The sequence below is a fragment of the Schistocerca gregaria genome, chromosome 7 (genome assembly GCF_023897955.1).
Source record: "Schistocerca gregaria isolate iqSchGreg1 chromosome 7, iqSchGreg1.2, whole genome shotgun sequence".
Lineage (NCBI taxonomy): Eukaryota > Metazoa > Arthropoda > Insecta > Orthoptera > Acrididae > Schistocerca > Schistocerca gregaria.
In genome coordinates this window covers 329,833,527-329,854,596 of record NC_064926.1, presented here as the reverse complement: position 1 = coordinate 329,854,596, position 21,070 = coordinate 329,833,527, and the positions used below count along the sequence as shown (strand labels likewise).

The following is a 21,070-nucleotide window of genomic DNA, read 5'->3' as shown; positions in this document are numbered from 1 at the left end:
AAACATTTGACAGTATTGGATCACTGTTCATATAAGCGAGTATGTCGCAGCTGGTGAGACTGTGTTATACCTCAATTTTCTGTTTTACGAAGGTTACTCAAACGTATGATGTGCACCGTTTTTTGAAGGCTCTGGCAGAAACAATAGTAGAACTGTCACTGCAGTTAACTGGTGAATAATCCCAAGATGCCATGTCCTTTGCCTTCCAGTTGGTGTGTCAGTCCAACCACAAGTAGCCAAGAGTGATTAATAACACTTTTAAATTAGACGTTCGTCCACTATTCCGCTTTTGTAAGCAGGCTCTGTTAGTAGCCTTAAGCTGGAGTGACCCATCACCAGAACAGCACCCACTCCTGCATAAGACAGCAATAGGTTTCATGTTCAAAACAGATAATTTCAAAGTTATAATTATTTTAATTGTTACAAAACTAGTAATCAGGATTTGAAGAGTGTAATAATATTGAATTAATCTGCTTAAGAAATACGATATTAGTAGCAGAAATAACTATAATTCTGTTTGATAAAGCGAAATTCATATTGATAAGTCTGTAATTAATATCGCTATGATAAAAGTATAAATTTTTATTCAGGACATTTCCACAACTAATTTGGGTGTAAGCAGAATCACGATACCTTAAACGATTTAGGAATTACCTGAGATGAACAACAAAGCTGCATCTCCTGTATATTCCCATATCAAATGTATCATACTAACATTAAGCTCAGTAGCACGTCACTGTCACATCGATAGCCTTCGCTAGAAGTCTCGACATCCCTACCTACTGAGCCGATAAACTGTTCAATTTTATGGTGACAGGAGCTTCTATCTCCAACAATGAAGTTGTCTTTAATTCAACAAATGCTGATATAAACATAACAACTAACGTGTGCTGATTTCTCACTGACACTGATGAAGCTGGTCTCGACGTAGATGTCATTGTTATTATTTTAAAGGTTATAGCACACTAGATACCTGACCATAGTAGGCTTATAGCTGACGAGATCAATGTATTCATCAGTGCAGACTCTCTTAACTGTTCTGAATACTGGTTGCCAACATAAGGCACTTAAAACTTTCTAGATAGGCCCAGTAACGAGTATCTGAAATACATTCCATGCAAGGATGTAGACATATTTGCCAGATGTAGTGTACAATTCTTATTTTTCTAACATGCTAAATTTTTGGACAATGAGATATATTTCTTCCTAACTTTGTAGATATTTTTTCTTTCTATCTCATGAGTTCATGATCACATTCTACTCACAAGTGGTTTAGGACTGACACATGTTGTATTATGTCGTAACTGTTTGATAAATAAGTCAGTTTCACTTTCAGTCACTTTGGTATTCACGAAGTTCATTTTCTATTTGCATTCTTCTGGAACATTACTTTAAGGACAAACATATTAGCTGTGTCACTTCTGCCATCGTACACCTTGATTTTCGCAGCAGAGTCGTAATTTAGTTTGTATTTTAATTCTTCCTTACACCTTCGACTTCCATCTCACTGCCGTTCATTAGTTACTGCAACTCTTTATAGAGTTCATGTTACCTTTTCATCAGAAAGCGAGCATTTTGGTGCAACAACATAAATTTCAGTGAAACGTTTAATTTTTAATTTTTAAGGCAAACTCTTCTGTTCAATCGGTGATTTCTGCAATATCTACTACGACCATGTTTTAATTTTATTATTTCCATTACAGCCTACGATTTATCTATTTGCTGTGTTATCTGTAGTTAAATATTCATCCAATCGGGACAGAATACCGACGTTCCAACATCTTGCACATGGCCGTCGTCATCAAAAATAGTTGTGCTTACTGCTGAGCGCCGTGACGCCCTGAAATAAGCGCCTCCATCCTGAACGCTTACCAACGTCTGTTAGAGCCTGCTGAAGAGGTAATCCAGAGATCTTCTTGATTTGGTCAGTCCATCTGTCCCCTCCTATTTCCGTTGGTCTGCTGCCCTCTATCCTCCCTTCCATGAGTATTTTATCTAGGTTTTTTTCCATCTGTTTTACGACCAAAGAAGGGAAGAATATGTTGTTTGACACGAGTAGAGAGGCGCTTGAAGATACTGAGTTGTTCCATAATGGACATGTTTGTTCTGTTTTTCCGTCCGTCTTATGAGCAGCATCCTACGCCAGCACCAAAGCTCAAACGCATTGACATCTCTGGCCTTAAGCGCCATTGTCCTATGACCATAAAAGAAGGCGCAAAACACGTTTCAACAAGCTGGAACTTTGTGGCGTTCGTTATTTCTCTGTTCTGCGGAGATCTTTGTGAGCTTCTTCATAGCCACCAGCCCTATCATGATCCGTCTTATCTCTACAGCTTCCCGTGCTACAAATGACTCAAGATAGAAGAAAGAATGCACTCCTTCCACATCCTTTTATCGACCTGTGAATTGAACCTGTACTTCTCGATCAGTTACCATGAGTATGGACTTACTGAGATTGAGGTCCAGTCCATAAGATAGGCTAAGGTCTTTTTGTTAATAGCTCAGCAAGTTCTTCTTCTCTGCTAGCTAAAATCACGGTGTCATGAGCAAATCGAAGGTTTTTAGTAGTTTTTAGTAGTTTTATCACCAATTGAGACGCCTTTAGTCCAACCGTCAAAAGCGTTGCTAATGACATGTTCTGCATGGATGTTGACAGTTTGGGGTGTAGAACACAACCCTATCTAACACCTTTTGATATAGTGGAGAAATTAGACGTATCAGCACTTGTCTTCGCAGCTGCGAAAGTGGTTATGGAATAGACGTCTGATAAATGCTGTCAAGTGTGGTAGAACACCGAAGTCTGCAAGCGCCACAACTTCTCCCAGACAACAGTCAAAACCTTTTCTATAGTCAAGAAAGTACATAAATACAAATTTATTTATCGAGAACCAGTTGTTGTGTTTATTTTCCTTCGGAAAAACCTGCTTGTTTTATGGATATGTGAGGCTGAATGTCTGGGTTCAAACGCTGGTTCAAGATGTAGAGCAAATTTTACTTGCGTTGGGTATGAGAGCAATGGTTAGGCAGTTGGAGAAGTTTCTGATTGACGCTTTCTTGTGCAGGGGGATGAAGAGAGACTTCGACCAGTCTTTCGGCCACTCCCCAGTTTGCAATAGTCTAGTACACATTGAATACAGCACATCGACACCATCCTGACCTAACTGCTTGATCATCTCACCAGATATACCGTCTAGAGCAGGGGCTTAATAGTTGCATTGCGTTCTCTATTTCTCTGCGTAAGATTACATGCTCCAGTGTAAGCTTCTCAACTGCTTGATGTCTAGTACTCTTGTTAACCCGAGAATGCAACTTTCCACAGTACTGTTTCCACCTCGCAACAGCTTGTTCCTTGTCTCCGATAGGGTTGCACGTGGCGGAGGGGATTTCAAAAACCCTGCCTAAGTTGCATTACAGTCCGCTCGAACGTGAAGGTTGTGGTGTGATACCTAAAGAGTGTTAAATCTCAACAGAGTTGTGTTCATAGCAGTCTCATCCCAGGCCCGAGCGATTCTCAGTCTTAAGAGCTTGAGATCGAATGGCAGCAGAGACATGTCAGTGATGTCATTTAGCGGTTAGTCAGCCTTCGTTTAGTCCAGAGGGTAACAGACATCGCAGCAGCGCGCTTCTAGGCCACATTTTTTGTTCTGCATAAAATTGACCATAAATATTTTTACCATATGGGATGTAATACCATTAGTTGCTTGGTGCGAACTTTCTGTTTGGATTTTGAGGTCTGTCCTACTTTATTCGCTTAATATTTATTATGATGTAACTGTTACTACCCACATCTTAGTAGATTATCTCTTGCGGAAAATGAACATTATACAGACACCAAATTGCTAGCACTTTATTACATACAAATGTAGCACATTTTATGGCACTTTGGTTTGCCAGATATTCTGAAAGTTGTTAATTGCTTGTTGTTTAGAGATATTAAACTGTAGATCATAACTGTAATGCGCCCATAGAAGTGATCTCTGCTCTGATCGGTTACAGCTGGCACGAGCAGGGGGTGTACGACATCCCAGCTGTGATCGATCACATCTTATACACAACGGGACATCGAGACCTCTTCTACATGGGCCATTCCATGGGCACCACCATGTTCTTCGTCATGACGTCCGAGAAGCCTGAGTACAACAAAAAGATCAGGGCTGCATTCCTCATGGCACCGGTGGCCTACATGCGCCACATCACCAGTCCATTACTGAAGCTGTTTTCAGAATTTGAAGGACCGTTGACGGTGAGCACTCAGACGTATTTCTATGGATAAGGTTCAATTCAGAATTCGTCATAGAATTCTGCACTATTGTGCATGTACTGTACTTTGAAAATAAGCTGTAACGGCACTGCTTTCATGAGGATAACTCTTTGTTTCACACTGATGATGTATAAGGCTACAGTTGGCTGCATTATTCGAAAAAGAAGAAGAAAAGTGCGCTCTCAGAGGAGAAAAATATGCCATGTGAGCGTGACGTCATTAAACTAACACTGCTGTTTAAAGAACACGCAGTAACAGAATGTGCACAGATATGGCTGCATTTGGTCGCTTTCACCGCCACATAAATCATGCTAGCATTAACCTGTAGTTGGGTTAACATGTCAAGCATCCACTGCCGCTCAAGCACTGCTTTCCAGCAACTGGTAAACCGCCTGCACTCTTCCATCAATCACGATCACATCACTGAATAGCCAGTCATCTACATTACGGCACTGTGCCCCACAGTCTCCAGCCAGGTCCCTGCAGAAGGCTGAAATATGTGATAGAAATATAGTGCACGAAAGACGCAGTATAAGTACGCAACTTTTAACCTCATTGACAACGGTAGCGAAAGCATATGTTTCTATACATACTTTATAATCTGTGTACTGTGCTTAACCTTTAAATTCTGGAAACGCTGTTACCATTTTACATTGTCAGTTGCGTCATCTTGTATTGTATTGTATGGAGCTTGAGACCTAGAAAAGACGGAGAGGCTTCGTCCCCGCTGTAGCCTCAGTGGTACACAACCGCACAACAGGCTACAGCAGTCCACTCACCCCACCGCCGCCCCACACCGAACCCAGGGTTATGGTGCGGTTCGGCCCGCAGTGCTCCCCCCCCCCCCCCCCCCCTCCCGGGAACGTCTCACATCAGACGAGTGTAACCCCAATGTTCACGTGCTAGAGTAATTATGGTGTACGCGTATGTGGAGAAAGTGTTTGCGCAGCAATCGCCGACATAGTGATACTGAAGCGGCATAAGGGGACCAAGCTTGCATTCACCGAGGAAGATGGAAAACCGCCTTGAAAACTACCCATAGACTGGCGGGTACACCAGACCTCGACACTAATCCGTCGGGCGGACACGTGCCGGAGACCGGTACGCCTTCCCGCCCGGAAAGCAGTGCGTTAGACCGTACGGCTATCCGGGCGGGCTGCTTCATCTTATTCACGAAGAGTATGATAAATAAGTAAGTGGCCAAATTAAACAATCCAGTAGCTTTATTTACTCTGTCCAGTCGCACTAAGTAGTCACCTGTCAAAACCTTGAATATAGTTCATAAGGATAGATACATACTTGTATTGATCCAGGGATCTCACAGGGAATGCCATAACGCTCCGTGCTCTGGCCTGGTCCCTTCCGATGATTGTTGCAGTGTGTTTGCTTACAGACGTTATACCCCTTAAACGCCAATGCCCACCTGTCCAAAGGAGCATAAAAGGTGACTCATCTGAAAATGCCACCTGTCGCCGCTCACTGCAGTACTGGCGTGAAAATTCCATCCTTCTTCGCCGATGAACAGCAGTCAGCATGGGTGCATGAATCAGGCGCCTGCCGCAGAGGTCTATACCCAGCAACGATCGCTGAAAGGTCGCTGAGAAGACGTTGGCGGTATCCCCCGGTTCATCGGGGCGGTCAGTTGCTCAGCAGTTGGACTTCTGTACGACCGTACACGTCTCCACAGCTTTCGTCCACCTCTGTCATCTGGGCCCCATGGTGTACCACAGTTGTCTCGGGCACCGGTTGTGAATAGAGCCATTTTGCTATGCACGGCGTACTTTAACCACGGTTGCACGCGAACAGTTCACAAACTTTGTGACCTCACATCTGAAATGTAACGTCCACTGTTCAAAGTGCCGTCCATGCGAACAAGAGGTGACCGAGACGTGTAACCGATGGCACCCCATACCATCACGCCGGGTGATACGCCAGTATGGCGATGACTAATACACTCTTCCAAAGTGCGTTCACCGCGATGTCACCAAACAAGGATGCGACCATCATGATGCTTAAACAGAACCTGGATTCATCCGAAAAAATAACGTTTTGCCATTCGTGCATCCAGGTTCGTCGTCGAGTACACCATCGCAGGCGCTCCTATCTGTGATGCAGCGTCAAGGGTAATCGCAGACATGGTCTCCGAGCTGATAGTCCATGCTGCTACAAACGTCGTCGAACTGTTCGTGCAGATGGTTATTGTCTTGCAAACGACCCCATCTGTTGACTCGGGGATCGAGATGTGGCTGCTCGATCCGTTACAGCCATGCGGATAAAATGCCTGTCGTCTCGACTGCTAGTGATACGGGGCCGTTGGGATCCAGCACGGCGTTCCGTATTACCCTCCTGAACCCACCGATTCCATATTCTGCTAACAGTTATTGGATCTCGACCAATGCGAGCAGCAATGTCGCGATATGATTAACCGCAATCGCGATAGGCTACAATACGACCTTTATCAAAGTCGGAAACGTGACGGTACGCATTTCTCCTCCATCACAACGCCGGTCAACTGCTGTTTGTGTATGAGAAATCGGTTGGAAACTTTTCTCATAGCAGCACGTTGTAGGTGTCGCCACCGGCGCCAACCTTGTGTGAATGCTCTGAAAAACTGATCATTTGCATATCACAGCATCTTCTTCCTGTCGGTTAAATTTCTCTTCTGTAGCACGTCATCTTCGTGGTATAGCAATTTTAATGGCCAGTAGTGTATTTATTGTTGCTTGGTTCATAGGCCAAAGCCCTTATGTTTTTGCGATATATAAGTAAATGACTCAACAGTTATTACCTTTATCTTTTCCCAGCCGGAATTCTTGCTTCTAGTTATCCTGTTAGTACATCACCTGTAGAAACCGCAAGCTGCAGTGCTGTTTATAGCGTTCATTCCCACACTGTGTGTTCTTTTTTGTATGATCATTATCGCTTCATTTCATATCACCCAGCTACTTAAAATTCGTATTCAATTATCTTCAGGTCTTGTTGGAGATGGTAGGAGTAGACGAATTCGAGCCCACCAATGAGATCACGAAGAGGGCAACCGACATTTTCTGTAGCGACCGCTCGGTGGCGCAAAATGTGTGCAACAACGCTATTATCCTCGTCGCTGGTTATAACGGAAAGGAAATCAACGAGGTGAGTTGCTTGATTTAGCGCTGCGCCTTTCTTTGATACATTCCCATTTGAATTCGCTGGGCAGGTATGTTACCCTTGGGTAATGTGTGGTATAGCATATTGTAATAACAACAGCCCGTTTTTGAATTTGTCCGATATCCGTCATGCCAACTTGATAAGAACTCCAAACGCTGGAGTAATAATTTAGATTTGGTCTCACTGTTTGGTGGTTCTAGGTAACTGTCAGCTCAGCCAGAAACTCATTTCAGCATTGCTATAGTGATCCCCAGTACATTGCAGTTTCTGTCTCAGATCGCACGGTATTGTTATATTCCTTTCCAGAAGTCGATGTGACGTATTTCTCCACAGAATGATTTCTGGGAAACGACTGAGAATGGTCTAGTTTTGACGCCTTGCTGCAGACCATGTGTCACAGGCCAGGCTTATGGCCTTCTACAGTCGTCTGCTACCCGCATTTCTGGTGTTACTTCGTTACAGACAAATTCGACCCCCCATGGCAGCATGTGTGTACTGCTACGAGACTGTGGTGAGGGTACGGTAAGAGGGAAGTGCCCTGTGCGCATGCATAAGATAACGTAACTTCTGAAGTAAAGAAAGGTGAATGGAAAGGAATATTGAAAAAAGCTGCTACAGGTAACCTATGTCAGTTCTTAAGTGTTCCATATTTATTTGTACATTAAATACAAAAATATACAGATTTATAATTACAAAGCAGTTATTAAAGCCCTTATACCTGAATTTAAATATGACAACTTACAATGTTCTGCAACGGTCGCCACTTACAACATAACCATTTTTATGACACATGGCTGACTGAGAGGTTAAAATACTCGCAAGAGAAACTAGATCAATAAGAAATTGAGAAAATAATCTCTGACAAATGTCACATGTAAATGAAGGTTAATAAGCAGAATTAAAGAATAAAATAGTTGTGAGTCAGTCAATTTCGAATACGGCAATATACCGCAAAAATCTATGAATATTGTAAATTCAAGCCTCCACCACGTTTTTCTTTCTGTATGTTATGAATAATGTCAGGAACTACTGTAAGAATTTTGATTCAGTTTTCAGTAATAGGTATAAAGATACACGAGGAATGTTTGTGTATACGGTTTATGATTATAGTAATGATCATTTAGTTGGTGTTTGGAATGATATCTTGTGGCATTGGTGTGATCCACGTGCTGCTCAGCTATAGGAAGTCGGTTGTCTGGCGGGAAGGGCAGTAAGCAGACAACGCAACTTCAAGTCAGCAGCGAAGTTGACTACAATCTAAACATATTATAAATTTCAGGCCTCTGATGCGTTTTTGTATCTGTATTTGATGACTAATTTCAGGAACGATTTTCACTTATAGATAGACTGATTCATGAGGAAGGTTCATAAGTATCACTATATGTAATAAACAAGTTTTCTGGCCACAGATACTTACAAGGAAACACTACCTGGAGTAAATAAACGATCTTGATAATATTAGGCGAGTATGAGGAGGAGCAAAAATAATGCAATATGTATTTTTCGTTTTTGTCAACTTTCACTTTTAAGGGGTAGAACACACCGCAAAAGATAATTTGGTACATTAGGTTTAGACGGAATGCCTTCTAAGCCATGAAATATAAAAAATGGGTTGCATATAAAAGTTGAAATGTAATTAGTGTTCTTGACAACTATAAAATCAACTTCACGCCTCATCCAATCCTGTGTAATGAAGCTGGTTTCTGAAATAAAATTATTAGAAAATAAGCTGAACACAGCGTGCTGTTGGAGTATTTTCAACACATGTAATTAAAATATCTAAACTTACATTATTATTCTAATTATTTGTTTTATTTATTTTTGTTTTATGTTTTAAATTGTTATTTTGCTTTTAACATTCATGTTTTTCTGTTTTTTAGTTTACCGTTTCACTTATGTGTATTTTGTTTACGAAAAGTAATAAATAACTTCTTACGATAGCGATAATCTGTAAAGAAATCCTTAAAAGATAACGTTTTATTGCACTTTAAATATAGAATGAATGAAATTTCTTCACATGATCGGTATGACGGACAATGCTATATAAAACATAATTCAGCAGGATTTCAAACTGTTGCGGGCGATCAGCTAAACATCCTGATTTGTACGAGACATATTTCAGTACATCTGAAAATCTTGGCGAAGAGAATGGATTACGTTCTAGTGACCGCAGCTTGATTATATTGTGGTTCTAGTGACTGACGTCAATCTTTGAGCGGAACTGGATATGAAAAGCTTCTGACAGAGTTCTTCCAACATCAATAGTCGTATAGGTCTAATGGCTGTACCTATTCCATCGAATCTTCCGATATCATCAGATGAATGAATTCGTTGTCCTCAGGTACTACGCTGAAAACGGTTCTTTCACACTGACCACCCCGAGAATCTAACAATAATAGAGATTTTTCTCCCATAGTGTGAAATATCTTTTAGCGTGGTCAGACGTTAGTTGGAAATTGGAAATGTGTGGCAAGTTCTATGGGACTAAACTGCTGAGGTCGTCCGTCCTTAGGCTTACACACTACTTAATCTAAGTTAAACTAACTTGCGGTAAGGATTACACAAACACCCATACCCAAGGGAGGACTCGAAACTCCGACGTGGGGAGCCGCGAGAACCGTGCCAAGGCGCCACAGGCCGCACAGCTACCCCGCGCGGCTCAGACGTTACTTCACCAAATTTCGCACAAGAACATATGGGGCTTCGGAAAGAGATTCTCGAATTCTTGATACAGACTCTACATTAGTTTCCCTTGAAACTATCAAAATACGGGTTATTCAAATTGTACTTTCTCAGCATTCTACCACGGATCAAACCTATCTTAATGGAATGAGTCGTAGCTGTTAACCATTTTCTAGGCGCTATACTCTGGAACCGCGCGACCGCTACGGTCGCAGGTTCGAATCCTGCCTCGGGCATGGATGTGTGTGATGTCCTTAGGTAAGTTAGGCTTAAGTAGTTCTAAGTGCTAGGGAACTGATGTCCTCAGAGGTTAGGTCACATAATGCTCAGAGCCATTCTTTACATCCGTGAACATTTACATTTCGTGTTTACAGCAAAATTTCTTATCTCTCTTCTAGTTTATCGTTACAAAATTACCGAAGTTTTCGTGGAACCCAAGGCTTTCCTCGCCTGAGTCACTGAGTCTGCACTGGCTGGCGTAGCGCCCTTTTTTGTGGCAAACCAAACGAACTACGAGATGTGATTCAGAGCATATAGCAGAGTGCCCTGTTAAACTGTACCGACTGCATATTACAAACGCTAACGATTCGGCCCTCGGTCTCTTACACAACAGTGCAAACCCAACATTATGAGGAAAGTAAGGGAATATCAATCCAAAGGATGCAGGGAAGCTCACGAGTGGATTCTAAAAATCAGGTGCAACTCACATATCGTGCTACCCCAGTTAAATCGCTGCTTGCAGTCTTCTGCCAGTATGTGTACTCTCCTGATCGTCATTGATTCATCAGTCTCCAAACCAATACCATTTCTGACACAAAATGTAACGGTGCAGAAGTGGAACACGAGTAGTTCTTGCTTGCGAGTTTGTGCTCGAATCTTCTGCGCGTGTTCTAAGGTTCATAGGTGGTTTAGCAGACAGATGTGACGTGTAAGGAAGCTGTAGACAAACTCACGGTGATCGTACAGCACTTCTTCTTTAACTTATTCAGTTTTGACAATCTTCTGAGTGTGCCCTATTCTCTGGCGCGGGCCCAGATGTGCTCGGCGGTGGGAGATGCGTCCACGCCATCAGCGCGACGCTGAGTAGCGCAGACACGACATCACAGAACTGCCGGGCTGTTCGAACATGACGAGCTGGTTGATTCACGTTTAAATGCTGCTGCTCCCCTCTGATTTCACGTGAAGGAGACGTTAGTGGGTCGCGTCGAATGTTCTGTGCTGGGGAGCGACCCAATTGTCGTATTTGGATCGTAATACCTCCCTGAAGGCTGGCCTGGCATCAGCACTTGTGATCTGTCGACACGGAGGCAGCTGAAAAGCAGCTGACTGGACACTCCTCTGGCGAGCACCGACCGCATTTGCCTGTGGCCTGATTAGTTCTGACGTTCTATCACTACCTCTGAGTCACGTTGTAACTATACCGTTACCATTTACAATTTCCTCGTTTCTACGGATAAATTCGTCGTCGAATTTTGCTCAAACACAATTACTAGTTTATTTAGAATCATCTACACTTCACATTTCTACTCCCACTAACTGTGTCACTTTGTTCCTTGCAACATTTGCGTTTTCTGTCCGACTTCACTAGCATTTGGTTCTACGCAGAGGTCTTTGTTAGTGGCTCATTTTATCCTTCAACAGATTAGTTATTTTTGGTAGCAGCTTTTGGTTCCATTACTTGGAAGGGAACTGATATCAGCAAGGCATTCTACGACTACGGTCTGGTCTCCTCTTACCTAATCCTCTCCACATCAACTTCTAACAGTTTATACCAGTAACTCGCTATTTTTCGCCAAAAACTTACAAGAAAAATACATGTTCTGTGGATCAAGCTTTGTCTTCATCTATATGGAACAAAACTGACCTATGATCACAATGGGTCGTGCACTGCCATATTCCGTGTCGATACTGGACTGTGTGAACTCCGCAGTATGCGTACTGACCTTCTGCTTCATCTCCATACATATCAACAATTCGGAAAAGTTTATTTACAACAGTAGGAAACCTATGGTAGCTTGGCTTTGGTCACGTCTAAAGACATCATGACAGGGAAATGTAGCCGAATTTCAGTTACCTGTTATTCTTTTCACTCGTTATTAGTTCTTTAATACTTCCTCTCGCTCTGAGAGATCTGTCCAGTGGTCCTGCTTCAAAAACTCTTCGACATCAGTGACACACCTACAGGCGCTATACCAGTCCGGTCTGTACCGTTGGGCCTTCATGGCCTGTTCGTGAGGGGTATATACATATACAGGGTGAGTCACCTAACATTGCCGCTGGATATATTTCGTAAACAACATCAAATACTGACGAATCGATTCCACAGACCGATCGTGAGGAGAGGGGCTAGTGTAATTGGTTAATACAAACCTTAAGAAAAATGCACGGAAGTATGTTTTTTAACACAAACCTACGTTTTTTTAAAAAATGGAACCCCGTTACGTTTGTTAGCACATCTGAACATATAAACAAATACGTAATCAGTGCCGTTTGTTGGATTGTAAAATGTTAATTACATCCGGAGATATTGTAACCTAAAGTTGACGCTTGAGTATCACTCCTCCGCTGTTCGATCGTGTGTATCGGAGAGCACCGAATTACGTAGGGATCCAAAGGGAACGGTGATGGACCTTAGGTACAGAAGAGACTGGAACAGCACATTACGTCCACATGCTAACACCTTTTTATTGGTTTTTTTCACTGACGCCCATGTACATTAGCATGAGGGGTGTGGTACACGTACACACGTGTTTTCCGTTTTCAATCACGGAGTGGGATAGAGTGTGTCCCGACATGTCAGGCCAATAGATATTCAATATGGTGGCCATCATTTGCTGCCACAATTGCAATCTCTGGCGTAATGAATGTCGTACACGCCGCAGTACATCTGGTGTAATGTCGCCGCAGGCTGCCACAATACGTTGTTTCACATCCTCTGGGGTTGTAGGCACATCACGGTACACATTCCCCTATAATGTACCCCACAGAAAGAAGTCCAGAGGTGTAAGATCAGGAGAACGAGCTGGCCATTTATGCGTCCTCCACGTCCTATGAAACGCCCGTCGAACATCCTGTCAAGGGTCAGCCTAGTGTTGATTGCGGAATGTGCAAGTGCACCATCATGCTGATACCACATACGTCGACGCGTTTCCAGTGGAACATTTTCGAGCAACGTTGGCAGGTCATTCTGTAGAAACGCGATGTATGTTGCAGCTGTTTGGGCCCCTGCAATGAAGTGTGGACCGATGAGGTGGTCGCCAATGATTCCGCACCATATATTTACAGTCCACAGTCGCTGTCGCTCTATCTGTCTGAGCCAGCGAGGATTTTCCATGGATCAGTAATGCATGTTCCGTAGATTCACTGCCCCGTGGTATGTGAAACCCGCTTCATCGGTAAACAGGTAGAACTGCAACGCATTCTCTGTTAATGCTCATTGACAGAATTGCACTCGATGATTAAAGTCATCACCATGTAATTGCTGATGTAGCGACACACGGAACGGGTGAAAGCGGCGACGATTCAGTATGCGCATGACACTACTTTGACTCAGTCCACCGGCTCTCGCAATGTCCCGTGTACTCATGTGTGGGTTCATGGCAACAGCAGGTAACACACCAACTGCACCCGCTTCCGCTTGTGATGGGCCTGTTACGGATCCGTTTGCGTGCTACGACCATACCTGTTGCATACAGTTGCCGGTAGATGTTTTGCAATGTGCGGCACGTTGGATGCTCTCTGTCCGGGTACCGTTCTGCATACACCCTGCAGGCTTCAGCTGCATTTCGTCGACACTCGCCATAGTTGAGTATCATTTCCGCCTTTTCAGAGTTCGAATACACCATGGTCACAGTTCCTACAACACTACACTATCACAGACATCTGGTAACACGGTGTACTATAGTTGGCCTGCGTGCGGAGACGAATGCAGAATAACAATAGTAGCAAGCGCTACATGCGGACACTGCGACAGCTAGACCAAACCACTACAGCCACACTCATAAACACGGTAGTAATCGTAAACATGTCCCTGCAGATGCTGCTCGCCGACCGTGGCCCGTGTTTGTTCCAACACGCAACTGAACGTCGGAGGTTTCAAGCGTCAACTTTAGGTTACAATATCTCCGGTTGTAATTAACATTTTACAATGAAACAAACGGCATTGATTACGTATTTGTTTATATGTTCACATGTGCAAACAAAACTAACGTGTTTCCATTTTTAAAAAAAAACGTAGGTTTGTGTTAAAAAGCATACTTCATTGCATTTTTGTATGGTTTGTATTAACCAATTACACTAGCCCCTCTCCTCACGTTCGGTCTGTGGAATCGATTCGTCAGTATTTGATGTGGTTTACGAAATATATCTAGCGGTAACGTTAGGTGACTCACCATATATATATATATATATATATATATATATATATATATATATATATATATATATATATATATATATATATATATATATGAAATACCTCATGAGAGAGGAGAATGAGTGACCGATAACGAGCTACTGGTACAGTATTAAACTATGACGAGAACAGTGCATATTTGAAGTAAGGAAATATTTTTTGTTGCCACTTTGCAGACACTGCTGCCCGTCTACCTGGCGCACTCACCTGCAGGAGCGTCTGTCAGGCAGCTCGACCACTACGCCCAGGAGATCCGAAGTGGAGGTGAGAGTCAGTGCTAGACTTCTCCACGGACGCTGATGCATGTGCTGTCCGCAACTGAATGCTTCGCTATTAGAAGTTACCCATATGTTGTCAGATAGACTCATGGAGCAAAATATTACTCACCCACATCAAAGAGCACACTGGTTCCTTCGAGGGCTGCACGGCTGATGCAGGTCGTAGTAAAAAAAAGTGATGTATCCTGGGTGTTACAAAAAGGTACGGCCAAACTTTCAGGAAACACTCCTCACACACAAATAAAGAAAAGATGTTATGTGGACATGTGTCCGGAAACGCTTAATTTCCATGTTAGAGCTGATTTTAGTTTCGTCAGTATGTACTGTTCTTCCTCGATTCACCGCCAGTTGGCTCAATTGAAGGAAGGTATTGTTTAGTTCGGTGCGTGTGTTGACATGCAACTCATTGTTTGGGCAGGCATTGTTGGTGATGTCTTGATTGGGCCCCATGTTCTTCCACCTACGCTCAATGGAGCACGTTATCATGATTTCATACGGGATACTCTACCTGTGCTGCTAGAACATGTGCCTTTACAAGTACGACACAACATGTGGTTCATGCACGATGGAGCTCCTGCACATTTCAGTCGAAGTGTTCGTACGCTTCTCAACAACGGTGACCGATGGATTGGTAGAGGCGGACCAATTCCATGGCCTCCACGCTCTCCTGACCTCAACCCTTTTGACTTTCATTTATGGGGGCATTTGAAAGCTCTTGTCTTCGCCGACCCCGGTACCAAATGTAGAGACTCTTTGTGCTCGTATTGCGGACGGCTGTGATACATTACGCCATTCTCCAGGGCTGCATCAGCGCATCAGAGATTCCATGCGAGGAAGGGTGGATGCATCTATCCTCGCTAACGGAGGTAATTTTGAACATTTCTTGTAACAAAGTGTTTGAAGTCACGCTGATACGTTCTATTGCTGTGTGTTTACATTCCATGATTAATGTGATTTGAAGAGAAGTAATAAAATGAGCTGTAACATGGGAAGTAAGCGTTTCCGGACACATGTCCACATAACATATTTTCTTTCTTTGTGTGTGAGGAATGTTTCCTGAAAGTTTGGTCGTACCTTTTTGTAATACCCTGTATATGCAAGTCGGTTGAATGGACTCTGAGGTGTTTGTGTTAGTCGACTGTATGGACTCAATGCAGTAACGGCAATCGACGTGGGGACGTGACAGAATGTCAGAGTAAAGGTATCGTGTTTGGATGTCACCAAGACCACACCGTGAATGAAGATACCTAACTAGTTAGTTAGTTGGTGTTTGTGTGTGTGTGTGTATGTGTGTGTGTGTGTGTGTGTGTGTTGATAATTTTACAATGGTTTGGGGCTACAATAACGTAATACTTTTTAAATGGAAGTTCCACCATTTGACTGTATACATGGTTTACTGTGCTGTACAATCATGACTTTGGACTATGGCCACTTTAAGTATCACAATGTTGGGCATGATCAGAACTTCCAGAAACGAAATCATCGTCGAAATATATGGCCAAGTCTATGAACAGTATGAGACAAGAAAAGCAAAGGACTACGAATTATCCGAACGGAACGGCAATCGGTAGATGTGATGTACATGTACAGACAAACAGATGATTGCGATGTGGGTGTGATGTGGGTGGAACGCAACAGTCACCATCCTCACAGCACGATAGCTCTAAGGGATCAGATCATGAATGAACTGCGTCAGTTGGACAAAGTATACCTGAAGAAACTTCCTCACTGAACTGAAGGCATGATTGAGACTGGGGCGGTGTGACATTATATCCATACTTCGATAAGTTATCATCCTCTTCACGATGTTCCCTTTTCATTTTATTAACTACTTAGTTTCCCTAACAGGTGTTTAGACACTTTGCCAATGATCTTTGACAGAAATGTCACACTCAAATTAATGTCTGGTTACGAAACATATCTTTCTTAATCCTATATACGGGGCGTGTATAATTAAATCTAATCTTTCAAACCGCTGGCTAGAATGACGCCAAACTGCAACGAAATATTATCGTAGAAGGGGTAAAACGTGTGGCAGAAGGAAAATAAACATTTACAAAAAATAGCATTACCTGGCGCTAAGCACCATGATTTAATACCGGTCGACTACAAATGACAAATGGAACATACAACAATGCCTAAGGTTTACGTTTGACGTTAAACAAACTATACTACTGAGTGTGCAAGGGTATACAGGTGTGATGCTGTTAGTTACGTAATCTCATCCACCACGGCAAGGTCACATCACATCGGATGGAAAAATTCGGTTTTTAATTATCCTGAGGCCAAAAACCGCACAAAAACCATCAATCAAAATCAAATCGGATTATGAATTTTCGTGTGACTGGCACAAAACATGTTCAATATCCTGTCCACTGTTTTCTGCAAGAAGTCGAAATCGGGAAACACAATGGTCCACAACTGATCGAAGTGTTTCCAGGGACACGTTTAGAATGTGTTGCGCAATGCGTGCCTTTAATGCAGCTAGGTTTGCAGTCGGAACACTGAACACAACATCTTTGAGATAGCCCCATAGTCAGATTATTCAAGCATTTCCGAAATGGCGCTTCAGTAGCTGCTTAACTGGATTTGCAATGTGTGGAGATAAGCCATGTTGCATAAAAATGATCCCATCCACACATCCACGCTGTTGGAGAGCTGGAATGGCGTAGTTGCGCAAAAGACACTCATAACGCTTACCAGTGACAGTACAGGTAACAGGACGGGAGCACCAGTCTCTGCGAAAAAATATGGCCCTATGATAAATGATGCCGTGAACCCGCACCACACAGTGACTTTTTCAGGATGAAGTGGTACTATTTGATGCGTGTGTGGGTTTTCCGTTGCCCATATTCGACAATTCTGTGTATCGACATATGCTTAAGATGGTAGTGGGCTTCGTCTGTCCACAAAATCTTCCACGGCTAATCGTTGCCTTCTTCCATGCGAGAAAGAAATTCTAAAGCAAAGGTGAAGCTGGCCGGTCAACAGGAAGCAACTCGCGCACATGAGTAATTTTGAATGGATAGCGAAGAAGGATGTTTCTTAGGATTTTACGCACTGACTGACGTCAGATCAGTTCGTTTCCTGCTTCTAACATGTTGCACATCAAAACGTCAAAGAACCCGTCTTTTCTAATTTACGAAACATTTTCTACAGATCCACGGCAGTCATCGGGCTAACGCATTTTTTCAAACCCTTCAGTGTTTGGAACTTCTGCAGAGAGACGTGTGGACAGTCATCATTCTTGTAAAACAGCATTACAAGCAGAGCGCGATCCCGCTTTGAGGCCGTCGTGGCGAACGTCGCAGACGCGAAAGTAGGAAAAGCCGTGTACCCGGTGTGTTTATACCAACTTCAGTGGGTCGCCCACATGACAGGTGTTTTCATTTACGTATTCTGATACATACAGCGCCATGTATTGATCAATTTCCAAACTATTTTTTTCTTCTGCCATACTTTTTCCCCCTTCTCCGGTAATATTCCGGTGCAATTTGACATCATTCTGATAAGTGGTGTTATTTCTACAGCGTTTTGAAAGTTTAACTTTAATTGTAATCACCCTGTATATTAGTTTAGACGGGTGTCTTGGTCTTTTTGTAGTACGACACTGTTCAGCTTTTCTGTCCTTAGTATTATTTTTCTGATACTGATTGTTTGAGCTCATTGACATCTCTTGTGACGAAGGGCGACGCAACAGATCTCATCGTTTCTACGAGCATTGATTTGTAGCCACAGAAATTCGTATGATGGTATCATTGCTATACTTTATTCACTCATTTCTGAAGGAGAGTTGTTTCTTTGTGAGCGTGCTGATAGCAGAAAGCGTGATTCGAGAACGCCGGTGGTTTGAGAATAGTATGGTTCAATAATTATCAGTGCTGTAACATTTGTGGCAGGCACACTGTAAACTCCCGTCTAGTTTTGGATTAAATGCAAGAGTAAGTCAGAAGAATACCTTTTCATATACAGATCAGTGATAAAACATGTAGTTTTCTTTTCATCAGTATGTTGTAGTCTCTGCACAGCGCTAATGAGAATTTTTTAGAATACGTACATATCAAAGTACAGACAAGGTGGAGAGATTTTAAAACTGGGCAGTGGTCTTGTATGCACATTTCATTGAATAAAGTAACCCACCCAAACTAATGAATTTGCCAACTAAAAAATGCATCAGCTCATCCTAAAACATGTAGGTACTCAAATAATTCTTGGTTCTACATTGTAATGCCCAACAATTTTTCTCACTGAACTGTGACTGCAGTTCTGTCACTGAAGCTAACATGTCGCACCGAACATAATAGCTTTCAGCTATCACAGAATTTTATACACAAGTTGAACAGCATGCGTAAGCCGATGCACTAGTCATGGAAGGTTTTTAAAATCTTGTTAAGTGTACGATCCCTTAACCCAACCAGACTCTGGATATACCAAAGACAATGTCCAGGATTATCTGGGATGAGATCATACGAGTACGTTGTCTCCAAACTGATATCAGTAAGTCAGTCTTTGCTTACTGTAACAATATTGTTTATATTGTATTGGTATATCAGTAAGTGTAACAACAGCTAGCCTCATTTCTTCCACCCATACTGATTCATCATACAGACGCTTTGAAATGGGTGAGCACAATTTATTATATTCAGGCTAGTCTAGCATAAGTTCCCTAGGAGTTTAGTCTGAGGAGCAAATAATCCATTCATTCCTCTAATGTTCCGAAATACTGGTAAAATGTATTGTGCTTGTGATTGCAATAACGTCTCATATACTTATTTAGGTCCCTAAAAACCCTCCCTGCAGAAGTAGCTTCAGGATGGTAGTTAGATATTAATGTATGCTTAACGTAAGTTTTTTGCAGGAAATATCTTTCCACTTATCACCCGTGAAAGTAACACCATTATCTGAAAGAATTCCTTCTGATGATAGGCTTACTTACAGAAGTATGTGTTGCATACAGTGTAATATACATAGAAAAATGTCATAACAGTAACAATACCTCTGTCCTGTTTTGCGTCTTGATAGGGGTCCACAGATGTCAGAAGTCACTATTTGTAACGCTTTTGTAGATAGTATATGTTCCAGTTCAGATTTCCTACATGTATATGGAGGTCTTGTCTTCTGGCAAAGCAGATGAATTGTAAATAATGTTGCACCTTCTTCTATCTTTAGTCATTAATTCTAATCTTTTTTGCACACATGATCTCTCCAAAATGACACCAGGAACAATGAGCACGCCATATGAATTTATTTTCTACCTCAGCAGGTATACAAACACACCAGGCCTTAAACTCACGATGTGTCTTGTAGACTAAAACGTCAGTGCTTAACTTCTCAAATAGATCATTTAGTAATTTCACTTTCAGTCAACAGAGATCAGTATCTTGCATCTGTTCCATAGTTTTGTGTAGATCCAATAAGCAATTCCTATTTGACTCATCATTCATTAAATATAGCTGAATATCACATTCAAGATCATATCCCCTAGTTCTTCAGGCACCCTAGGTGGGGCATCTGCCACTACATTATCTTGGCCCCTGGCATGTATAGTGTTAAAACCGTACTCTTGTGCATCTAGTGACAACCTTGATAGTCTTGCATGTAGTAATATGCAATCTAAGAAAAAATTGAGGGCTTGGTGGTCACATACACATTTGTATCATGGCTGTGTATGTTAAAGTGAAATCTTTCGAAGGTCATCATTACAGCTAAAGTTTCTAACTCATTGGTGCTGTACGATCTGCCACAACTAGTTAGAATTTTCCTTGTGAAACCGATTTTACGAACGGTTGACTTACCGTTGATTGGACGTATGTGAAGCAGATACCCTGTTGGAAAAATATTTTAATGCAGCTGTTGAGAGGGAAAATCCTAACTCATGTCTGGGTGGTATAATAACTTTGCATTGCAAAGAGCTTGCTTGATCTGCTCAAAAGCTTGCTCGCATTCCCTGGACCAGTACCAATGCTCATGCTTTTTGAGCAGTCGTGTGAAAGCTTCACTATTCAGTAAATGATTCAGAATAAATCAACGATAAAAAGATACTAACCCATGACATAAATTTATGTTCTGGGGCATACATATTCTTCAGCACGCTAACCTAGGTTGATTTAGTTCTCCCATGTTTTGAATGGCCATCTGAACAGCTCAGAAAGGCACCAGCCTCCGTCACGGAGACACCAGAAGAGACTCAAGTTAAATGTTTGGCTTTGTCTGCGTGCATTTATAGTTAATTTTATGTTGGTAGTTCTAACATAGCATGTATGCCTGGTGGATGCGGATGCAGGAGGA

At 42.4% G+C, this 21,070-nt stretch overlaps 1 protein-coding gene across 2 annotated transcripts in view; it reads left to right on the top strand.

Annotated features, from left to right (window-relative positions):
* Positions 1–21,070, top strand: part of LOC126281691 (lipase 3-like) — a 114,257-nt gene that overhangs the window by 79,770 nt on the left and 13,417 nt on the right. For both annotated transcript variants that reach the window (XM_049980858.1, XM_049980859.1), the window contains exons 5-7: positions 3,997–4,243; positions 7,235–7,393; positions 14,681–14,768. In XM_049980858.1, the coding sequence (XP_049836815.1) occupies positions 3,997–4,243; positions 7,235–7,393; positions 14,681–14,768 (494 nt within the window). The remainder of the gene's footprint in view (positions 1–3,996; positions 4,244–7,234; positions 7,394–14,680; positions 14,769–21,070) is intronic.